The 16050-nt window shown below is 50.4% G+C and overlaps 1 protein-coding gene across 2 annotated transcripts in view; it reads right to left on the bottom strand.

Annotated features, from left to right (window-relative positions):
* Nucleotides 1-9755: 9755 nt before the first annotated feature.
* CFDP1 (craniofacial development protein 1) overlaps nt 9756-16050 on the bottom strand; it is an 82978-nt gene continuing 76683 nt past the window's right edge. For both annotated transcript variants that reach the window (XM_084906768.1, XM_084906767.1), the window contains one exon: nt 9756-10056. In XM_084906768.1, the coding sequence (XP_084762894.1) occupies nt 9966-10056 (91 nt within the window). In that variant the 3' untranslated portion in view covers nt 9756-9965. The remainder of the gene's footprint in view (nt 10057-16050) is intronic.

Consider the following 16050-nt stretch of genomic DNA (forward strand, 5'->3'; position numbering starts at 1 on the left):
TAAAGGCAGAGAGGAGATAAGATGGGAGGATACATGGTTGTGAATAATAGCTGAGGCATACATGGGCCATTTGAGAAGCGTGAGGGAAGTGAAGCCCCACCTCTTATCGGTACAAAACTCACGTATCCTGAGAGATGACAGGATAAATGGATTCAGAAGCTTAGAGCAATTCAGAAATAAATGGGCCTCAAAACTGGGTTTGTGATGAATCAAGTCATTGGGGCATATTTCAGATGCACTAGTCAGGGGCCTCAGAGAAGCAGAGCCAATGGGATGGATACAGGCGGGAACCGCACCATCTGACCTCTGTGTGCTGGAGACCCAGGGGAGCTGATGGTCCAAGTCCCAGTCCAAGAACAAGGTCCTAGAACCAGGAGTGCCCATGGGCAGGAGGAAATGGATGTCTGAGGTCAAGGAGAGAGCAGATTTGCCCTCCTTCCCACCTTTTGCTCTATCCAGGCCTTCAGCGGATTGGATGATGCCCACCCACACTGGTGTCAATAATCTTCTTTACTCAGCCTACCCATTCAAATGCTAGTCTCTTCCAGAAAAACCCTTATAGACATTATTTAGCCAGCTATCTGGGTATCTCTTAACCCCATCAAATTGACACATAAAATTAACCATCAGACCTACCCTATCCAAATGCTCCTTCCAGTGACAGAGCCCAGGCTGATAGAAAGTTCTGGTACTCAGGGATGATCTAGTCCACTCTTCTCCAGAGGTGGCCATTCTCCTTTTAATTCTGGACACGTCTTGCCCAAAGCACCGGCTCTGTGCTCACCGAGAGGCAGACGGGGCTTCCTTGATGAATCCTGTCTTCTCTGAGGTTTTCACAGGGAGAAGGGCACAACTGCCCTGCTGGAGAGAGGGGACCTTTCTAGGAGGTAACTGGGCACTGTATTTCAAGGCCTTGAAAACATGCTCTTTCCCTGACTCAACTCCCCTTGTAGAAATAATCTAGAAATAATCAGGAATGCCTGGCCAGTGTGGCTCAGTGACTGAGCCTCGACCTATGAAACAAGATGTCAGGGCTTGATTCCCAGCCAGGGCACATATTGGGTTTGCGGGCTTGATCCCCAGTGTGGGGCGTGCAGGATGCAGCTGACTGATGATTCTCTCAGATCATTGATGTTTCTCTCTCTCTCTCTCTCTCTCTCTCTCTCTCTCCTCCTTCCTTTCTAAAATCTGAAAAAAAAAATATTTTAAAAAAAGGAATAATCAGGGATACAGATCAAGATCTGAGGACAAGATAGGTCATCATATCTTAGCAGCCAATGGTGAAAAACTAGTAAAATAAATTATGCTACAAACACATAATGGCATATCATAACGCCATTAAAAGTCACATTCTGAAGGAATGTTTGAATAAATGAAGACATGCTCATAGGGTAGACCAGAGGCTCAAAACCCTGATGCACCAGCACTGGCCAATAGGGTTCTGAGGTGATGAACACGTTCAGCACCTGCTCTGCCCGCCATCGTAGCCCCGGGCCACGTATGACTTCTGAGCACTTGAAATCTTCGGTGGGTGTGATTAAGGAACTTCCTTTTGAATTCCACGAATTTAAAATTTAAATGTAAAGAGCCACACGTGTAAATATAACTAACTTCTATGTTGAGCTGCAGAGGCAGTGTCAATTCAACCGAGTTAAGAAAAGGCGTGCAGAAATAAGACAGAAAGCACCCTGAAATGTATATAGCAGTTTTCTCCGTAAGATGATGGGAGATTTACATTTGAATTTTCTGCTTCCCCGTTTCCCAACAATGAACAGTTTCCTTCTAAAAGCAGAAGAACAGTCGCAGAGACATATTGCACCGGGGAGGAGAGAGAAGCAGCCTGGCGCAGGCGGAGTTTGCGCTGGCAGCGAGGCCGGGGCGCTGCCTGGGAACTGGGGCGATGTGCCCTGGGAGGGGCTTGTTTTGACAGGACCGTTGTGCCTCTGGTGACTTGGGTCGTCTCCAAGCTGTAGCTGACACAGTACCACCCGGCTTAGCTGGTGTGAGCATGTGCGTGTGCACGTGGGTCATGCCATCTGTTGCCAACCTGGCAGTGAAGTGTTGCCTCTTCAGCTGTGTGTCGGGTCTTGGGAGGGGGGGGAGGGATTTTGTTACTTGAGTTTCTCTCTTGCTTCCCAGGCCTGACGTCAGCTGCTTCTCCGAGTTTCTCGTAACTTTAAGGAGCTTCCAGCGACGCTCTCCGCTGAAGACTTGAGAGGAAGTTCCTGCAGGTGGGTCTCAGCGGTGGACAAAACCTTGGCTAGCTGATGACGTCGTTCTCTGGTGCGTCAGGAATTTAAGAGGTTGAGTTATTTGAAGTGGAAAGAATCAAAGAAGATGGAATTTCTCTAAATAGATAGCTCGAGGCTGTTACCTTTTTTATGAGGGGGGAGGCCATAAGCCCTGGTTCTCCAACTTCAGAGTGCATGAGAGTCACCTGGCTGCTTGTTAGGAATGCAGAGTCCTCATATGAGCCCCCGGATTGGCCAGTCCTCCCTCATTTTACAGATGCAGAAACGGGCACAGGGAAAGCACAAGCTGGCCTACGGAGCTGGGATTAGAATCCGGGTGTCCTGACTGTGCCGTGTGTGTCTTTCACTATGTCACGCTGCCTCCCGGTCGCCTGTGGCACATGTTTGGCATTTTAGGAAGTGTCAGACAAACAGTGGGGTCCAACCAATTCTCTAATACCAATTATTGGAGGCCCAATAATTCAATTCATTTCTGCACCAAGTTAGTGCAGACCCCACAGATTAATGGCTTAGTCAGCCAAGACTGCACCCCTTCAGACACAGCTGCAAATGGGGTGCCCCAGCTACCCACACTTCTGCCCAGCCCACAACCACCCCACAGGTTTAATATTTGCTAGAACAACTCACAGAATCAGAAAGAGGCTTTAATCACAAGGGCTACAAATGAGCAGCCAGAAGGGGATGGCCAGGGGTTCTGTGCACCGGAGCCTCCGGGCCTGGGGAGTTGGGTGCGCGCCACCTTCCCAGCACATGTATGTTCATCGACTTGGAAGCTCCCCAAATTTTGTTGCTTAGTTGGGTTTTATAGAGGCTTCATTCTGTAGGCATGATTGACTAAATCATTGGCCTTGGTGATTGAGCTGCATCTCTGGCCTCCGCTCCCCAGAGGCTGGGGGTGGGGCTGCAAGTTCTAACCTAGGCACATCCTGAAGCTATCGAGGGCTCCCTCAGGAATCACCTCATTAGAGCACAAAGACAGTAAATTCCAAGGGTTTTAGGGGCTCTGTGCCAGGAACTGCACAAAAACCAAATATTTATTTTTTATTATACCACATGGGATATTTGCAATCATCTGGAAAATACCACTTGCATTGCAAAGACAAAAGAGGCCTCTACAATGATGCTTATTCTCATCATTTCTAGCCCCAATTGTCAATAACAGTCTTAAAGGCACACACAGGTTACGCCAGAGACTGTTGGTGCAGGAGGCGTGTGTGTGTGTGTGTGTGTGTGTGTGTGTGAGAGAGAGAGAGAGAGAGGGGGGGGGGAAACAGAGAGACACACACACACACAGGTTCCTCTCCCTGTTCTCAGGACCCCCAACCTCAAAGGTCCCATAATGGCTCTCAGTGGCAAAGCTGTCAGAACTGCAAGGTCCAGCTAGAGATGACAAAGACGAGGCAATGTGAGGAGGTGTCAGGGACAGGGGTCCACCTACTTCTAAACTTTAAAAAATGTCTTCCATTTGTCAGTCAGGGTGCCTCAAACTTGGGTAGGTTTAGGTTAAAATGCAAAGGCATTAAGTGGGAGAGGCAAGACATTCCATCATTAACAGAGATTACTGGGGCCAGTCAAGGCGGTTAGCTGCCTGCCCTCCCTGCAGAGAGCAGAGCAGCTGGGCCAGGCACCGTGCTCCACACACAGGAGAGTTTGGCCACAACTCTCAGGGAGAGGGCACCCAAGCAGCCTGTCACAGCTGTGGCTCAGGGGACAGCTCTGCATGCTGGGCAGAGTTTGAAGATGGACAGCTCCATAATTTTCACTAGAAAACCCAGACACTGATTGTGATTCAATTTAGTGTCTTCAAATTTCTAGCTTATTTATCCAGGTCAGGAACCATTTATTTGCTATCGAACAAGTCAAGGTCTGCTGCAATATCTGTCTACCATATGGCTTGTGCGTGACCTGCCTCTGTGCATCTGTCAAGGCTGTGTGGGCGAGAGGAAGGCTGACTCGGCAGGCCTTGCCCATTGGCTAGGCCAGGAGGCAGCAAATGGTCTCTCCCAGCCTCCCAGAAAGGGGAATTGGGGGAGCCCTGGTACTTCACCTATGGGAGTCACTCATCTCCTGGGGAATGTTCCAGGAGCCGCTTGGGGGAGAGGGGGGGGTGTCATATTGGAATGCCTGCTAGCTCAGACTGGGACGAAGACCAAGCTCCTTGTCAAAAACCCAGCAAGCTCATCATCATGGTAACCACTCCATCCCTGAAGTGCCCATCCCTTGGACACCTCACTTATAAGGAGACTGACAGAGGAGATACAAGTTTAAAATTTTTTTCAAAGTGAGATTCACAACATAAAGTTAACTGTTTTAAAACATACAATTCAGTAGCACTTAGTGCATTCACAATGTTGAGCAACCATCGCCTCCATGTTCACGTGTTTTTTAACTTGTATAACTGGGATTGCATTTTAGGTCTTGTGCAACTGGCTTTGCATCAGTGCTGCTCATGAGGTTCAGTGTGATGATTCATCTAGCCCTGGTTCACTCTATCCACCTGTGTATCAGTCTACCGGTGACTAGTTCACAATTGACCCTTCCTCCTGATGGGCACTGGGGGGGAGGGGTTCCAGATTTGCCCGATTACCAACAAGCCTGCCTTTTGGTGCACATGCTGGTGCTCTATTGGTGCAGGAGGATGTGTGTGTGTGTGTATGTGTGTGTGTGTGGGGCGGGGGGGGAGGGCAGGTTCCCCTCTCATTCTCAAGACCCCCAATCTCAAATTCAAAGGTCTCATAATGGCTCTCAATGGCAGGACTGTAACAGAACTGCAAGGTCCAGCTAGAGACAGCAAAGAGGAGGCAATGTGAGGAGGTGTCAGGGGCAGAGGGTCCACCTCAGGCGCCCAGCAGAGATGCTCTGCAGCTTCCGATTTGTTAGACGCGGCCAGTGTTCTTCAAAGTTGTGCTAACTAATATTCACATAAGCTTGGCTGTCTTAGGGAGCTGGGAGCCAGGTGCACAACTTAATTACAGTAACTTAACACTTGGATAATGCATTTCATTTCAAAAACTGCTGTGAGGTAGATGGGGCAGGATTATTAACCGTTCTCAGCAACCTTTTGAAGACAAGAAACCTGAGACTCAGAGGGTCTCATCCTGGTTCCCAGCACTAATTTAAGGGCAAAGGCAGGCCGACCCGTGTCTGACGCTGAGAGTGCTCTCCTCATGCTGTTCCTCCTCCTTCCCCTCCCCAACACCTGGACCCCGCTTGAGCATAGATCAGACAGTCTACCCACCAGCTTTCTGGAGTCACAGCAACGAAAGCCGAAAGCCCGCTGGCAGACCTTGGAGAGAAGGCCTGAAGGGGGGGGGGGGGGGGGGGGTCTCTGTGGTTTGGGCCATTCTGGACTGTAGGGAACCAGGACAGAATCTTCTGGACTTTTACATCCCATTTTCCTTGTTGTAGTTGTCAGCTTGCTTGTGCACAAAGATTGCATGTGATAGTATTTTGAATCTAAGTTGCTGTAGAAAGGTACCAAAAAACAAAAAGCTGCAGAAAAAAAGAAGACTGCAGAAAAGTCCCAAGCAGGAGCCATGGGCACCCCTGTAAGCCCAGGAAGCAGCCCTGTCCCCTGGCCTTCCTGGGTGCAGAAGGAGTGGCATTTAAGACACCCTGACATTGAGGATATGTTGGCAGTCATCCTCCTCCCCTCTCTCCCTGAAACTAGGCAGCATCCCAAAGGAGAGGGCCCTGCTGTCTCCACTGCTCAGCACAGCGCTGATGCAGGAGTGACACCACCGGGAGGCCTGTCTGAACAAGGCCAGAGGGGTCTGGGTGAGGCCGCACTCCCCGCCCCCTCAGGGAGTGTCCCTGGGCACAGGCAGGATGGGAAGCCAGGTCTTTGGGGACTTCGGACACGAAGTCTGCCAGCGAGTGTGATGGCCGCCGTGCACCTGCAAGCTTGCCTCATGGTCGCTTCTGCCCGGTGCACTCAAGTCCTTTCTTCCCAACACGAACCCCCGTCACAGAGCTCCCAGGGCGGGGAGTGTTTCCTCTCGCCTGTCCCCGTGCCAGTCATGAGACGTAGGTGTGACCACTGGCTGCTTTGCAGTTTGGCTTCAGGCAAGTTTCCTCTTCTCAAAAAACGAGGAGGATCTGATAGCATGTGAGGAAGCACCTGGCACATGGAAGCAGGCCACCATGTGCTGATGAAGCTGAGAGCTTCTGATCCTTCCCCAGGAGGCCGCCATCTCATAGCACTTCCTACTGCTCACTTGTTTGGGGATAATGAAAAAAAAAAAAAAGGTCATGAACTCTTACCCAACATGCCTGAGCAATTCCAGTTCGGAAGCCAAATGCCGGAGTGCACACCCGTGAGCTTCCTCTAGGATCACATGTGTCAAACACAAGGCCCGCGGGCCAAATCCAGCCCGCCAGGCCTTGCAATGTGGCCCGCACCGCGCTGTCATCACTGCACTCCGCTGTCAGTTTATGACATTGTCAGTTTATGACTGTTCAGTAAACCATTCGGCCCGCGATTTAGGCTGGATTTTAGATTTTGGCCCCTTCTCTGATTGAGTTCGACACCCCTACTCTAGGTCTTTCTCCCTTCTTCCCTCCCCTCCCCCGACCCCATGCCCCCCCAACAACACATTACGCACCCGCACCACCCCTCCTCTGTTCTGCCCGTGCCACGAAGGGCACACTACCCAGAGAGCCCTGCCCCCTGGCCTTCGTGGTCCCGGCCTGGGTAACAGAAGCGCCATTACCCCATCCCCTCTAGGGAGGTTCTCTGTCCCTCTGTGGGTCAGCCATCAGCTGGCCGCCTCCACCTGGACAGGTCGCATGAACTCGGGCACCGGGCTGTCTGCCAGGGCCCTTAATAAAGTTCCTCCTCGTCAGCTCCCTCAAGATTTCATTCTTAATGCGGACCCCCCTCTCTCCCCCAAAGACCTAATTAGAGCACCGCGTTCCTCAGGAAATAGGTGAGCAGAACACAAAGCAGCTTGTTTTATTCTTTGACCTTATGCTGTTGGAGGGCGGTTTTCTCGGTCATGGGAAGGTACCAGAGGCCCCGGAAATCCTACACACCCACCTGGGACAGGAGAAGACAAAACGGATGGCCAGAGCACACAGCCAGGAAACCCAACTCGCAGGGATTCTCTGGACTCGGCGGCCCGGCCAGGAAGCGGCCTTGGGCCGACCCCCTCCGTCTCTCCGCAGCACGGGAGGCGCTCGGTGCACAGCAAAGTGCGGCCAAACTGCCTCTCGGCACTGACTCAGCCTTTCCACTTCCCACTTCCGACAAACATTTCCCTGACAATTCCCGGCTCTGGGATAAAGGGACAATGTTTTTGTTGGGAGCGAGGCAGACGAGTTTTCACTAAATGTGGATGTGAAGAGCTAGATAAAATATTACACACTTGTTCTTAAAACTGTGGGTTAGAGTATCTACTATGGTTCCAACAAGACTGATGAAAAGGTGGTTCCTGATTGATGACAAACACACCTCAGTCAGCCTCCCCGCCCAGCCTGGCCTCCGAAGGCTCACCAAGGAAGGCCAGGCCTCCGCGGAGGCAGCTCTGTCCTCTGAGTGAGGCAGGAAGGGGTCTGGACAGGCACAATGCTGGCTGAGGAAGTAGGTCCAGATGGGTAGGTCCACAGGAGCACAGATGAGCAAGAGGAAGGCCCAAGGCTGGACCATGCCTGCTGCTAGCCCACCTCACTCTCTCCAGAGCTCACACTCACCGAGCCATGCAGGCCTGCCTCACAGGGGCTGTGCCCCTTCCTTCCTATTCTCTTACACCTAGTCCTCTGCCTGGCAGGCGGCAGACACTATTCATGAGCCACGGCGCTCAACCCACTTGAGCAGGCAGGGCTGGTCAGGCAGGGCTGAGAAGACTCACATTGAAAAGAAAATGGGAGGGCTTGCAACCTAGTTCAGTATCTGCTGAAAACTGTAGTCTTATTTCCCACTCTGACTGACGTGGGCGGAGCTGCAGAGCCTAACCCCAGGGCCCCGCCACAGTTGACTTGGGTGGAGCTGGGCAGCTTGCCCCTAAGGCCCCACCAAGACTGACATGGGTGGCGCTGCAGGAACCCTCAGGGGCCCGCCACGGGAGGAGCTATATAGGTCAGAGCCGCCCCACGAGTTCAGTTCAGGCTTTGGATCCAGAATTTCCCTGGACTAGATCTGGGAAATAAAGGTTAAACTCGCTTCCCTCAGAGTACTGGCTGATTGTTCTCCTGTGCATTCTGCCACAAAAACATCTCCTGGGGCCCGATCTACACCTACGAGACACAGCCATTCATCTGGAGGGACCAGCTGTCCACGCCCGAGGACCTGTCTTGCTGGCCATTCCCGCTGTCCCTCGGAACTGAGCCACACAGTAAGGAGTGAACGTCAGGGTCAGGAAAGGTGCTTCAACATCTGGGAGGTGGACCTTAGGCAGTGGGCACAATTCCTCCTATACCAGGGTCCCCTCCAATATGCTCCTGGCACTGCCAGACCTGAGGGGGAGGGGGCGCTCTGAGGGCCACCCTGTTGTCCCGGGCTAGGCAGAGCACTTCAGCCTGTCCTCACACACAGCTCGATTCTGCCTCAATTTAAAAAAGGATTATGAACATGGTAAGTCTATATAAAATTTAAATCTATATAAAGAACTTGATGGATAGCGTCAGTAGTTATCAACATACATGGCCCGTCTTGTTTCATCTCTAACTCCACCCCCTCCTCCGGCACAATTTTAAAGACCAAATGGAGAAAAGCCTGCTTGTTTATTACAAAGAACCGAGTGTCCAGGGGACCACTGGCTGGCTGACCTATCACCTAGTCCTAGTCTTCCCCCCTCAGTCCACCCACTTCCCGTTTTCCAGGTCAGAGGCCTCTCCAGCCTCCCCCACAGCCAGGGGCGGTCTAATGACCCAGCTAAGGCCAATGACACATAAATGAAAGCCTGCTCTGAGGCTGCCTTTTTTGTTTTTGTTTTATATATCCTCTCCTGAGGAAATTTTTTCCATTGATCTTTAGAGGGAATAGAAAGGAGGGAGTTGGGGGGGTGGGGGGGAAGAGAGAGAGAGAGAGAGAGAGAGAGAGAGAGAGAGAGAGAGAGAGAGAGAGGGAAACACCAATATGAGAAACACACATTAATTGGTTGCCTCCTGCAACTGGGACTGGAAGGTTGATCCTGCAACCGAGGTAAGTGCCCTTGACCGTAATCGAACCTGGGATCCTGCGATCCTTCAGTTCTCAGGTCAATGCTCTATCCACTTAACCAAACTGGCTGGGGCTCAGCCTTACTTTAGACCAGTAACTAATTCTGAATGGAGAGAAGCATGAATAGAACCGAGAACTAAACTACCCAGGGACCTGGCATTGCACCAAGACTAGGGAGCCCATTGCACCAAGACTAGGGAGCCCCCTGCCATCAGTCTCTGGGGCCAGGCCGATGTCAGAAAGAGCCCCATGGCACCCAAGTTCACATCGTCACCGTGGCCAGCTGGACAGGCCTGGAATGTAATAAAGAGAAGGCGAGTGGTGTCATCAACTTCACCAGCCTCTTATAGGACCAACTTTTATTTAAGAACAAACTTTTAAAAGTAAAAATGAATGAAGCCATGTGAGAAGAGGATACAAAGACAGAAATTCAATGTAGAAAATGAAGGTCTTGCTGGGAAACGGTCGAGGAAAAACACTAGAGACATTTCACAGACCCACAAGGAGCTCACATTGTAAACAGGATAAGCCGCTACCAGCATCCCCCCACACCGTCAGGGTTTCATTTTGCTCAGCCTGAGGTCTCGCTCAATTTCAAACTGCCTGTGATCCACTCGGTCTAGAAAAGCTTTCCGTTCAATGTACCTGGAAGAAAATGAAAAAGGTGCTTGTCAGAGTCCAGTGAGAGAAAGTGTCTCCCCTCACTATCCCACCCCCCGGCGTGAACAGATCCACTGGGCAGCAGGATCCCCGGCCACAGCAAAGGCAAACAGATGACCACAGCTGGTGCCCAGAATGACCACCCACGACCGTCAGTAACACTACCTCACGTTTGGTCTAAACAGGCTGTTTCTGGTTCAGACGTGAATGAAAAAAGAAAGCAGTAACTTATCAAAGAGAAAGTACACGAGGGGCTTCGGGGGCAGGAAAATATAACGAGGCATTAAGGAGAGAAGAACAGGGGTGGAGCCAAGCACAGGTTCAGAGTTCAGCTCGCTCAGTGGTGTGCTGAGTTGGTGGGGAGAGGAGGCTACGCATCCTGGTATATTCATCAAAATGTCAAAAAGGTCACCTGAAAATGGAAGAAGTGTAGCAAAAACCACCTCACCGGGCTGCAGGGAAGGTGAAGGGAAGAAGTACAGAGTGCTCACATTGGAAGGTATTTAACTGCTTTCACCCTTTCCATTCCCTCACCCTCCGTCCTCCATCTATCCTCCCTCCTCCATGTATCCTCCACCCAGGTGGGCTCAGGTGCCTCCAGGCTGACAGAAGAGACCTTTCCCTAAATTCCTGTAAGGCAGTGGTTGGCAAACTGCAGCTTGAGAGCCGCATGCGGCTCGCCAGCCGAAGTTTGCCGACCACTGTTCTAAGAAAATGAGATCAAGTGCCTCTGCTGCCCACAGTCCACATACAGGGGTCCCTTAAAAGGTGGGCGATTTGCTCCCTAAATCTGAGGCCAGGTTCAGTAGACAAGGCTTCCCTGGGAAGGAAGCACAGGGATGGAGCAGGCAGGCGACACAGCTGCATTTCCATACTCCTTTGCCATAAAGTGTGCCGAGATTTGCCTGAGGGAGGGGGATCTTTGCTGCTAACTAATCTATTTGAGAGAGCAAAACTGCCATTGAAAATGGGACACATAATTGAATCTCTGCACTAATTTTTCTTTGTTGGCATCTTGGAAAACGTGCATCTGTCATTACAAGGTCATTACGTTTATGGTGAGAACCTTACCAGGTTTAGGAACTTGTGCTCCTTTGCTGAGTTCCAGATCTTGCTTTCCCTCTCACAGCACCCTGTGAAATGCAGGCTTTCCTTTCTGCTTTCCAGCCAGGCCACCCTATGCCTTACTACATATGGGATGGCTCTAAATGTGAATCCTGACTCTGCCTTTGCTGGCTGTTTGACTCTAAGCCACAGAACCTTACCAATTTAGTTAGCACAGAGAAGGTGCTCAACAAAATGGCAGCGAATGCTGTCACCATCACTTTGGGAAGCTAGCTTCTGTCAGGGTCCTGAGGACAACTGATCCAAGAGAAATAGTCAACTCTCTAGATGCCTGTTATCAGCAACTAGTAACCAGCTACCACCTGGTCTGGGATCAGAAACTAAGAGGCTGTGTCACAACTGCCAACTATAGCCTGGCGTGGTTCAGTGGTTAAGGGTCGATCTATGAACCAGGAGGTCAATGGTTCGATTTCTGGTCAGGGCACATGCCTGGGTTGAGGGTTCAATCCCCAGTGTGAGTGGTGCAGGAGTAAGCCAATCGATGATTCTCTTTCATCACTGATGTTTCTATCACTCTCTCCCTCTCCCTGCCTCTCTGAAATGATTAACAATATATTAAAAAACAAACAAACAAACACCCTGCCAACTAGAAGCCTGAATGGCTGAAACACCAGGGTAGGGTCTGCTCCTAGGTTTGACATAAGCCCTCAAGGTTAAGTTGTCATATTTTGCAAGTGAAATACAGGATGCCCATTAAATTTGAATTTCAGATTCCCTGGTAGATGGAGAAGCCACAGACATGGGAGCCCTTTTTGATACACAGGGAAAATAAGGAAGACTAATGGGAGGTAGACACATGGCAGAACAAATTCCCCTTCCATCTGTCACCAAAGGACCCAGGATTCTCCAGTGGGGACTGTTAATCAAAATCAACTGAAGGGCTCTGTCACACTACAACCACCATTTCTAGGCCCCCCACCCCCACCCCCCTGCAGCCAACCAGCCCTGGGTGAAGACCACAGTGGGGATCAGCGTTTTGACAGCAGTGTGCTTTAAATGTCCCTGGAAGTTCCAGCAGAAAAAAAGGGGTGAGCTGTAGCTCAAGAGGAATTCAGGGCATGTTTCAAGAGCCACGATCCAGTGCTACCTGTCTGAGGGAGCAGGTCCGTGGTAAGGAAAAGGAAGTACGGTATGTGGCTTTGAGAATTTGTGGTTTTCTTTTAAAGAAGAGGAAGTGGCCCAGTAGGCATGGCTCAGTAATTGAACATCGACCTATGAACCAGGAGGTCATAGTTCAACTCCCGGTCAGGGCATGTGCCAGGGTTGCAGGCTTGATTCCCAATGGGGGTGCACAGGAGGCAGCTGATCAATAATTCTCTCTCATCATTGATGTTTCTCTCTCCTTGTCCTTTCCTCTCTTAAATCAATAAAAATATATTTAAAAAATAAAGAAGAGGAAGTGATACTTAAATTAGGATGCACACTGAGCATGAATAATGGCCTTGAAGGTTCCTGATAGCTGTGCTGATCCAGCTGACCTTGAAACTATCAACAGTGAAACCAGGCTGGGGCTAAAGAGGCAGGTGCAGGCAGAGTTCAGGTTTAGGGGAGGCCTCAGGCAGCAGAGGGGCACATGTACAGAATGCAACTGAATTCTCAGGGGCACCCCAGACAAAGGCCATCTAGACAGGTCTGCTGACTTCATTCCCCATTCACAGCCATCTGCAGCTGCTAACGGGATCCTTGTGATGGCTTTGGTTTACTGCCAAGAGCTGACCAGGAACAAAATTTCTAATGGCAGGGACGTCCCCACTACTGAGAGAGAGAAAAACTGCCAACGGTGAGGATGGCATTTACTATTTGTGTGACTCTGGGCAAGATACTGTGCCTTATTTTTCTTCTCTGTAAAACAGGAATGAAAATCACTGTGCCACTCTAACAATAAAATGAAACCGTGACAACTGCTTTGTAAACAATAAAACCCCAAATAGCTACGAGCACTTCAGGATTCTTGCTTCCCATTTCTGACTCGACTGCTTACTATAAAGGCTCTCAATCCGGGACAGCTGGGGCAGGGACCGAGGGACCAAATGCTCCAGAAAGAGGAAGGCCCATGGGGAAAGCGCCTCCTCCAAGGAAGACCAAGCCTCCGGCCGTTTCCAGGTACTTTAACAGGTGACAGTCCCAGCGGAGAACGGCCAGCTGACAAGTGCTTTTCTGACCTGAAATGTGTACCCTCACTCGGGACCTGGGCTGATTTGGCCTCGTCCATCGGGAAGCGGGCTGTAGGGGTGTCAGCCTTTCTCTCTATTACTGCGTTATGTGGCCCACTTAAGAGACAGCAGTTCTTCGCTTCCATTAATAAAATGTGCTAATGGCATCAGAACCTCAGGGATTTTCTAGCCTTTCCTTTCAGAACCAGGTTAGACACAACAGGTTCTGACATCTTTTTGCTCTTTCAACCCAAATTACTTTCTGCCACCAATTTTTGTGAGATCAGGCCCATGAGGAGGGAAGGGAAAATGGAAGAGGACAAAGAAGGATAGAAAATGCTTCCAGGGAGCATGTCAGCACCTTCTCTGGAAGCCCACGCCACAAATGAAAGGGTGACCACCCACCCTCCTGAGACCTCAGAGGTCTGTGCGGGTGGGAAGACCCTCAGCTCCACATGGGTGTGCTCACCCCCAAAAGCCCCGTTCCATGGCTGGTCACCCGCCCCCCAGAGGCCTCTTGCCCACTGGCCAGAGAAGGAAAAGGCCCCGGGAGGTGCAGGGACAAATGAAGCAGGGACAGGACTTGGGATGCTTCGGGGCTGCGTTATTAGTTGGCTTGCAAGCACAGCCAACAAGCATTCAGCGCAGCACAAACACAACAAGAAAAGGGGGACTTCAACACCCAACACAAAGCAACGAGCAGTGGAGGCGTTCCGAGGCCAGCATAAAGCTCTGGGTGGATGTAATGAGATGGGCACTTTTTGCCCTGAGAAATGCTATCGAAAAAAGCAATCTGTCCAATAGTGCACAAGCATGTGCCTCCACCTCCACAGAGGAGCTGTAACTTGCAAATAGCTTGAGGGCCCAGTGACAGGGTGGTGATTTTAACTGTCTTCTCCACTGCTTTCCTCCCATCTCACCTCCACATCGGCCTGGTTATGAAATAGTGTCTCTTGGGGGTCATGGAGACAGATTCCTTGGAGAAAGAAAATGATTTTCTCTGTTCTCCCCTCCATGCCTCTCCAAATCACAAGCACACCTGGTTTCCAATCATCAGCCCAAACCAAACCTGCATCACTCTCATTTTCTATGCACTGATCCCTGCCCCAAAGCCTGCTGGCCTCTGCCGCTGGGGAACCTGTGGGATCACTTACTAGCACAAGTGAGAGGGAAGCAATGCCAAACGCCTCAAGTGCAGACTGCTAACATATCCTGAGATGCTGGACCTTGCACCCTAGGAATCTGGGCTCAAAGGAAAAGCATCTTTGGCGGAGGCATTTTAACCAGCCTTGCTCACCAAAAATGATGCCTGGGTGGAGACATCATTGGGATGTATTCTACCCTTCTTTTCCGGGTGGTGAATTCTAATCCTACTGGAATCCAAATCAAAGCTATGGCTGTCAGCTAGCCAGGGGATAAGCACTGAGCGCAGTGACTCAGCACCTACTCTGGGCAGATGCACTGAGAGGTGCTGGCAACCAAGTGGTAAACCAGCCCCATCCTTGGGAACTTACTATATAGGAAACCAAACACAATGACATGCACCAGTTGGTAATAGTGTAATGGAGAAAATCAAACAGGGTGATGTGATTGAGGGTCCCTCGGGTGGGACTGCTCTAGAGAGTGGCATCTGAGGAGGGTCTGGAGGAGCACTACAGGGACGGGACTGCCAGGAGAAGAGGAAGAGAGGTGGGCAGGGTATGAGTGGAAAGAGAGGAAACCAAGGATGACTCCTAGGTTTTCCTTTTAACAGCTGGGCGGATGGCGATGGTGCCATTTTTTGGGAAGTCTGAGGGAGTCTGTTTATGGAAAGAAAATAGGCATGTAGTTTGGGATGTTAACTTTGATGTGTGCCTTGGACATGGAGATGTCAACTAAACAAGTGATAAGGGAGTCTGGAGCTCAACAGAATGGTTGCTTTTTGGGGAGTCATCAGAAAAACGTACCTAATCTGTGAACTAGTGAACCTTGTTAGGGGAGAGAACATGAGGAGCTCAGCCCTGGGACTTCCCAAGTTCAACAGCTCAGAGAAGGAAGAGAATTCTGCCAGGGAGAGTAGGAGGAGATGCCCCCAAGCTGTATTTGCACCCACTGTGGAAAGTATTCCTAAAGGGTTGGCAGGAACACACCAGCAAGGAATTTAAAGGAATAAAACACCTAGCTTCTCTGTAAGGCCCTAGATTTGGGTGGCCAATAAAGGCAAATGGAGAAAGGAGTGGAAGTGGGAGTGGGGTGGGGGTGGGGAGGGGTTTCTATTTACAAACATGCCAGACATTTCCTCTACTTATTTAATTCCCATAATAAACCTGACAGGTATACTTTACAGAGAAAGAACCTGGGACTAGCGCACTTGGCAGGCTGGTAGTAAAGACAGGATTTATATTCAGTTTCAATTCAGTTTATGGTAAAACATAACACAAATACACAGAGAGAAAGGTATATAAAATGGGCAAGACAAATGAATTGCTATAAAGTAAACACGCATGTGGCCATCACCAGGTCAAGAAGCAGAATGCTGCCAGCCTCAAGGAGGCCTCTGCAGCTCACCCAGCACCCAGGCTGCCCAGGTGCGAGCTTGCCCGCCTTTCCTTGCTCTCCGTTCAAGTCTCTGTTCCCTCCATGTTACAGGCTAGTTGTGCTGCTTTTTGAACTTGGCATAGACTTACACTGTGTGTATTCTTTTGTGACTTGCTTTTGTGAC

This window comes from Pipistrellus hanaki (assembly GCF_964339955.1).
Source record: "Pipistrellus hanaki genome assembly, chromosome: 15".
In the NCBI taxonomy this organism is placed as follows: domain Eukaryota; kingdom Metazoa; phylum Chordata; class Mammalia; order Chiroptera; family Vespertilionidae; genus Pipistrellus; species Pipistrellus hanaki.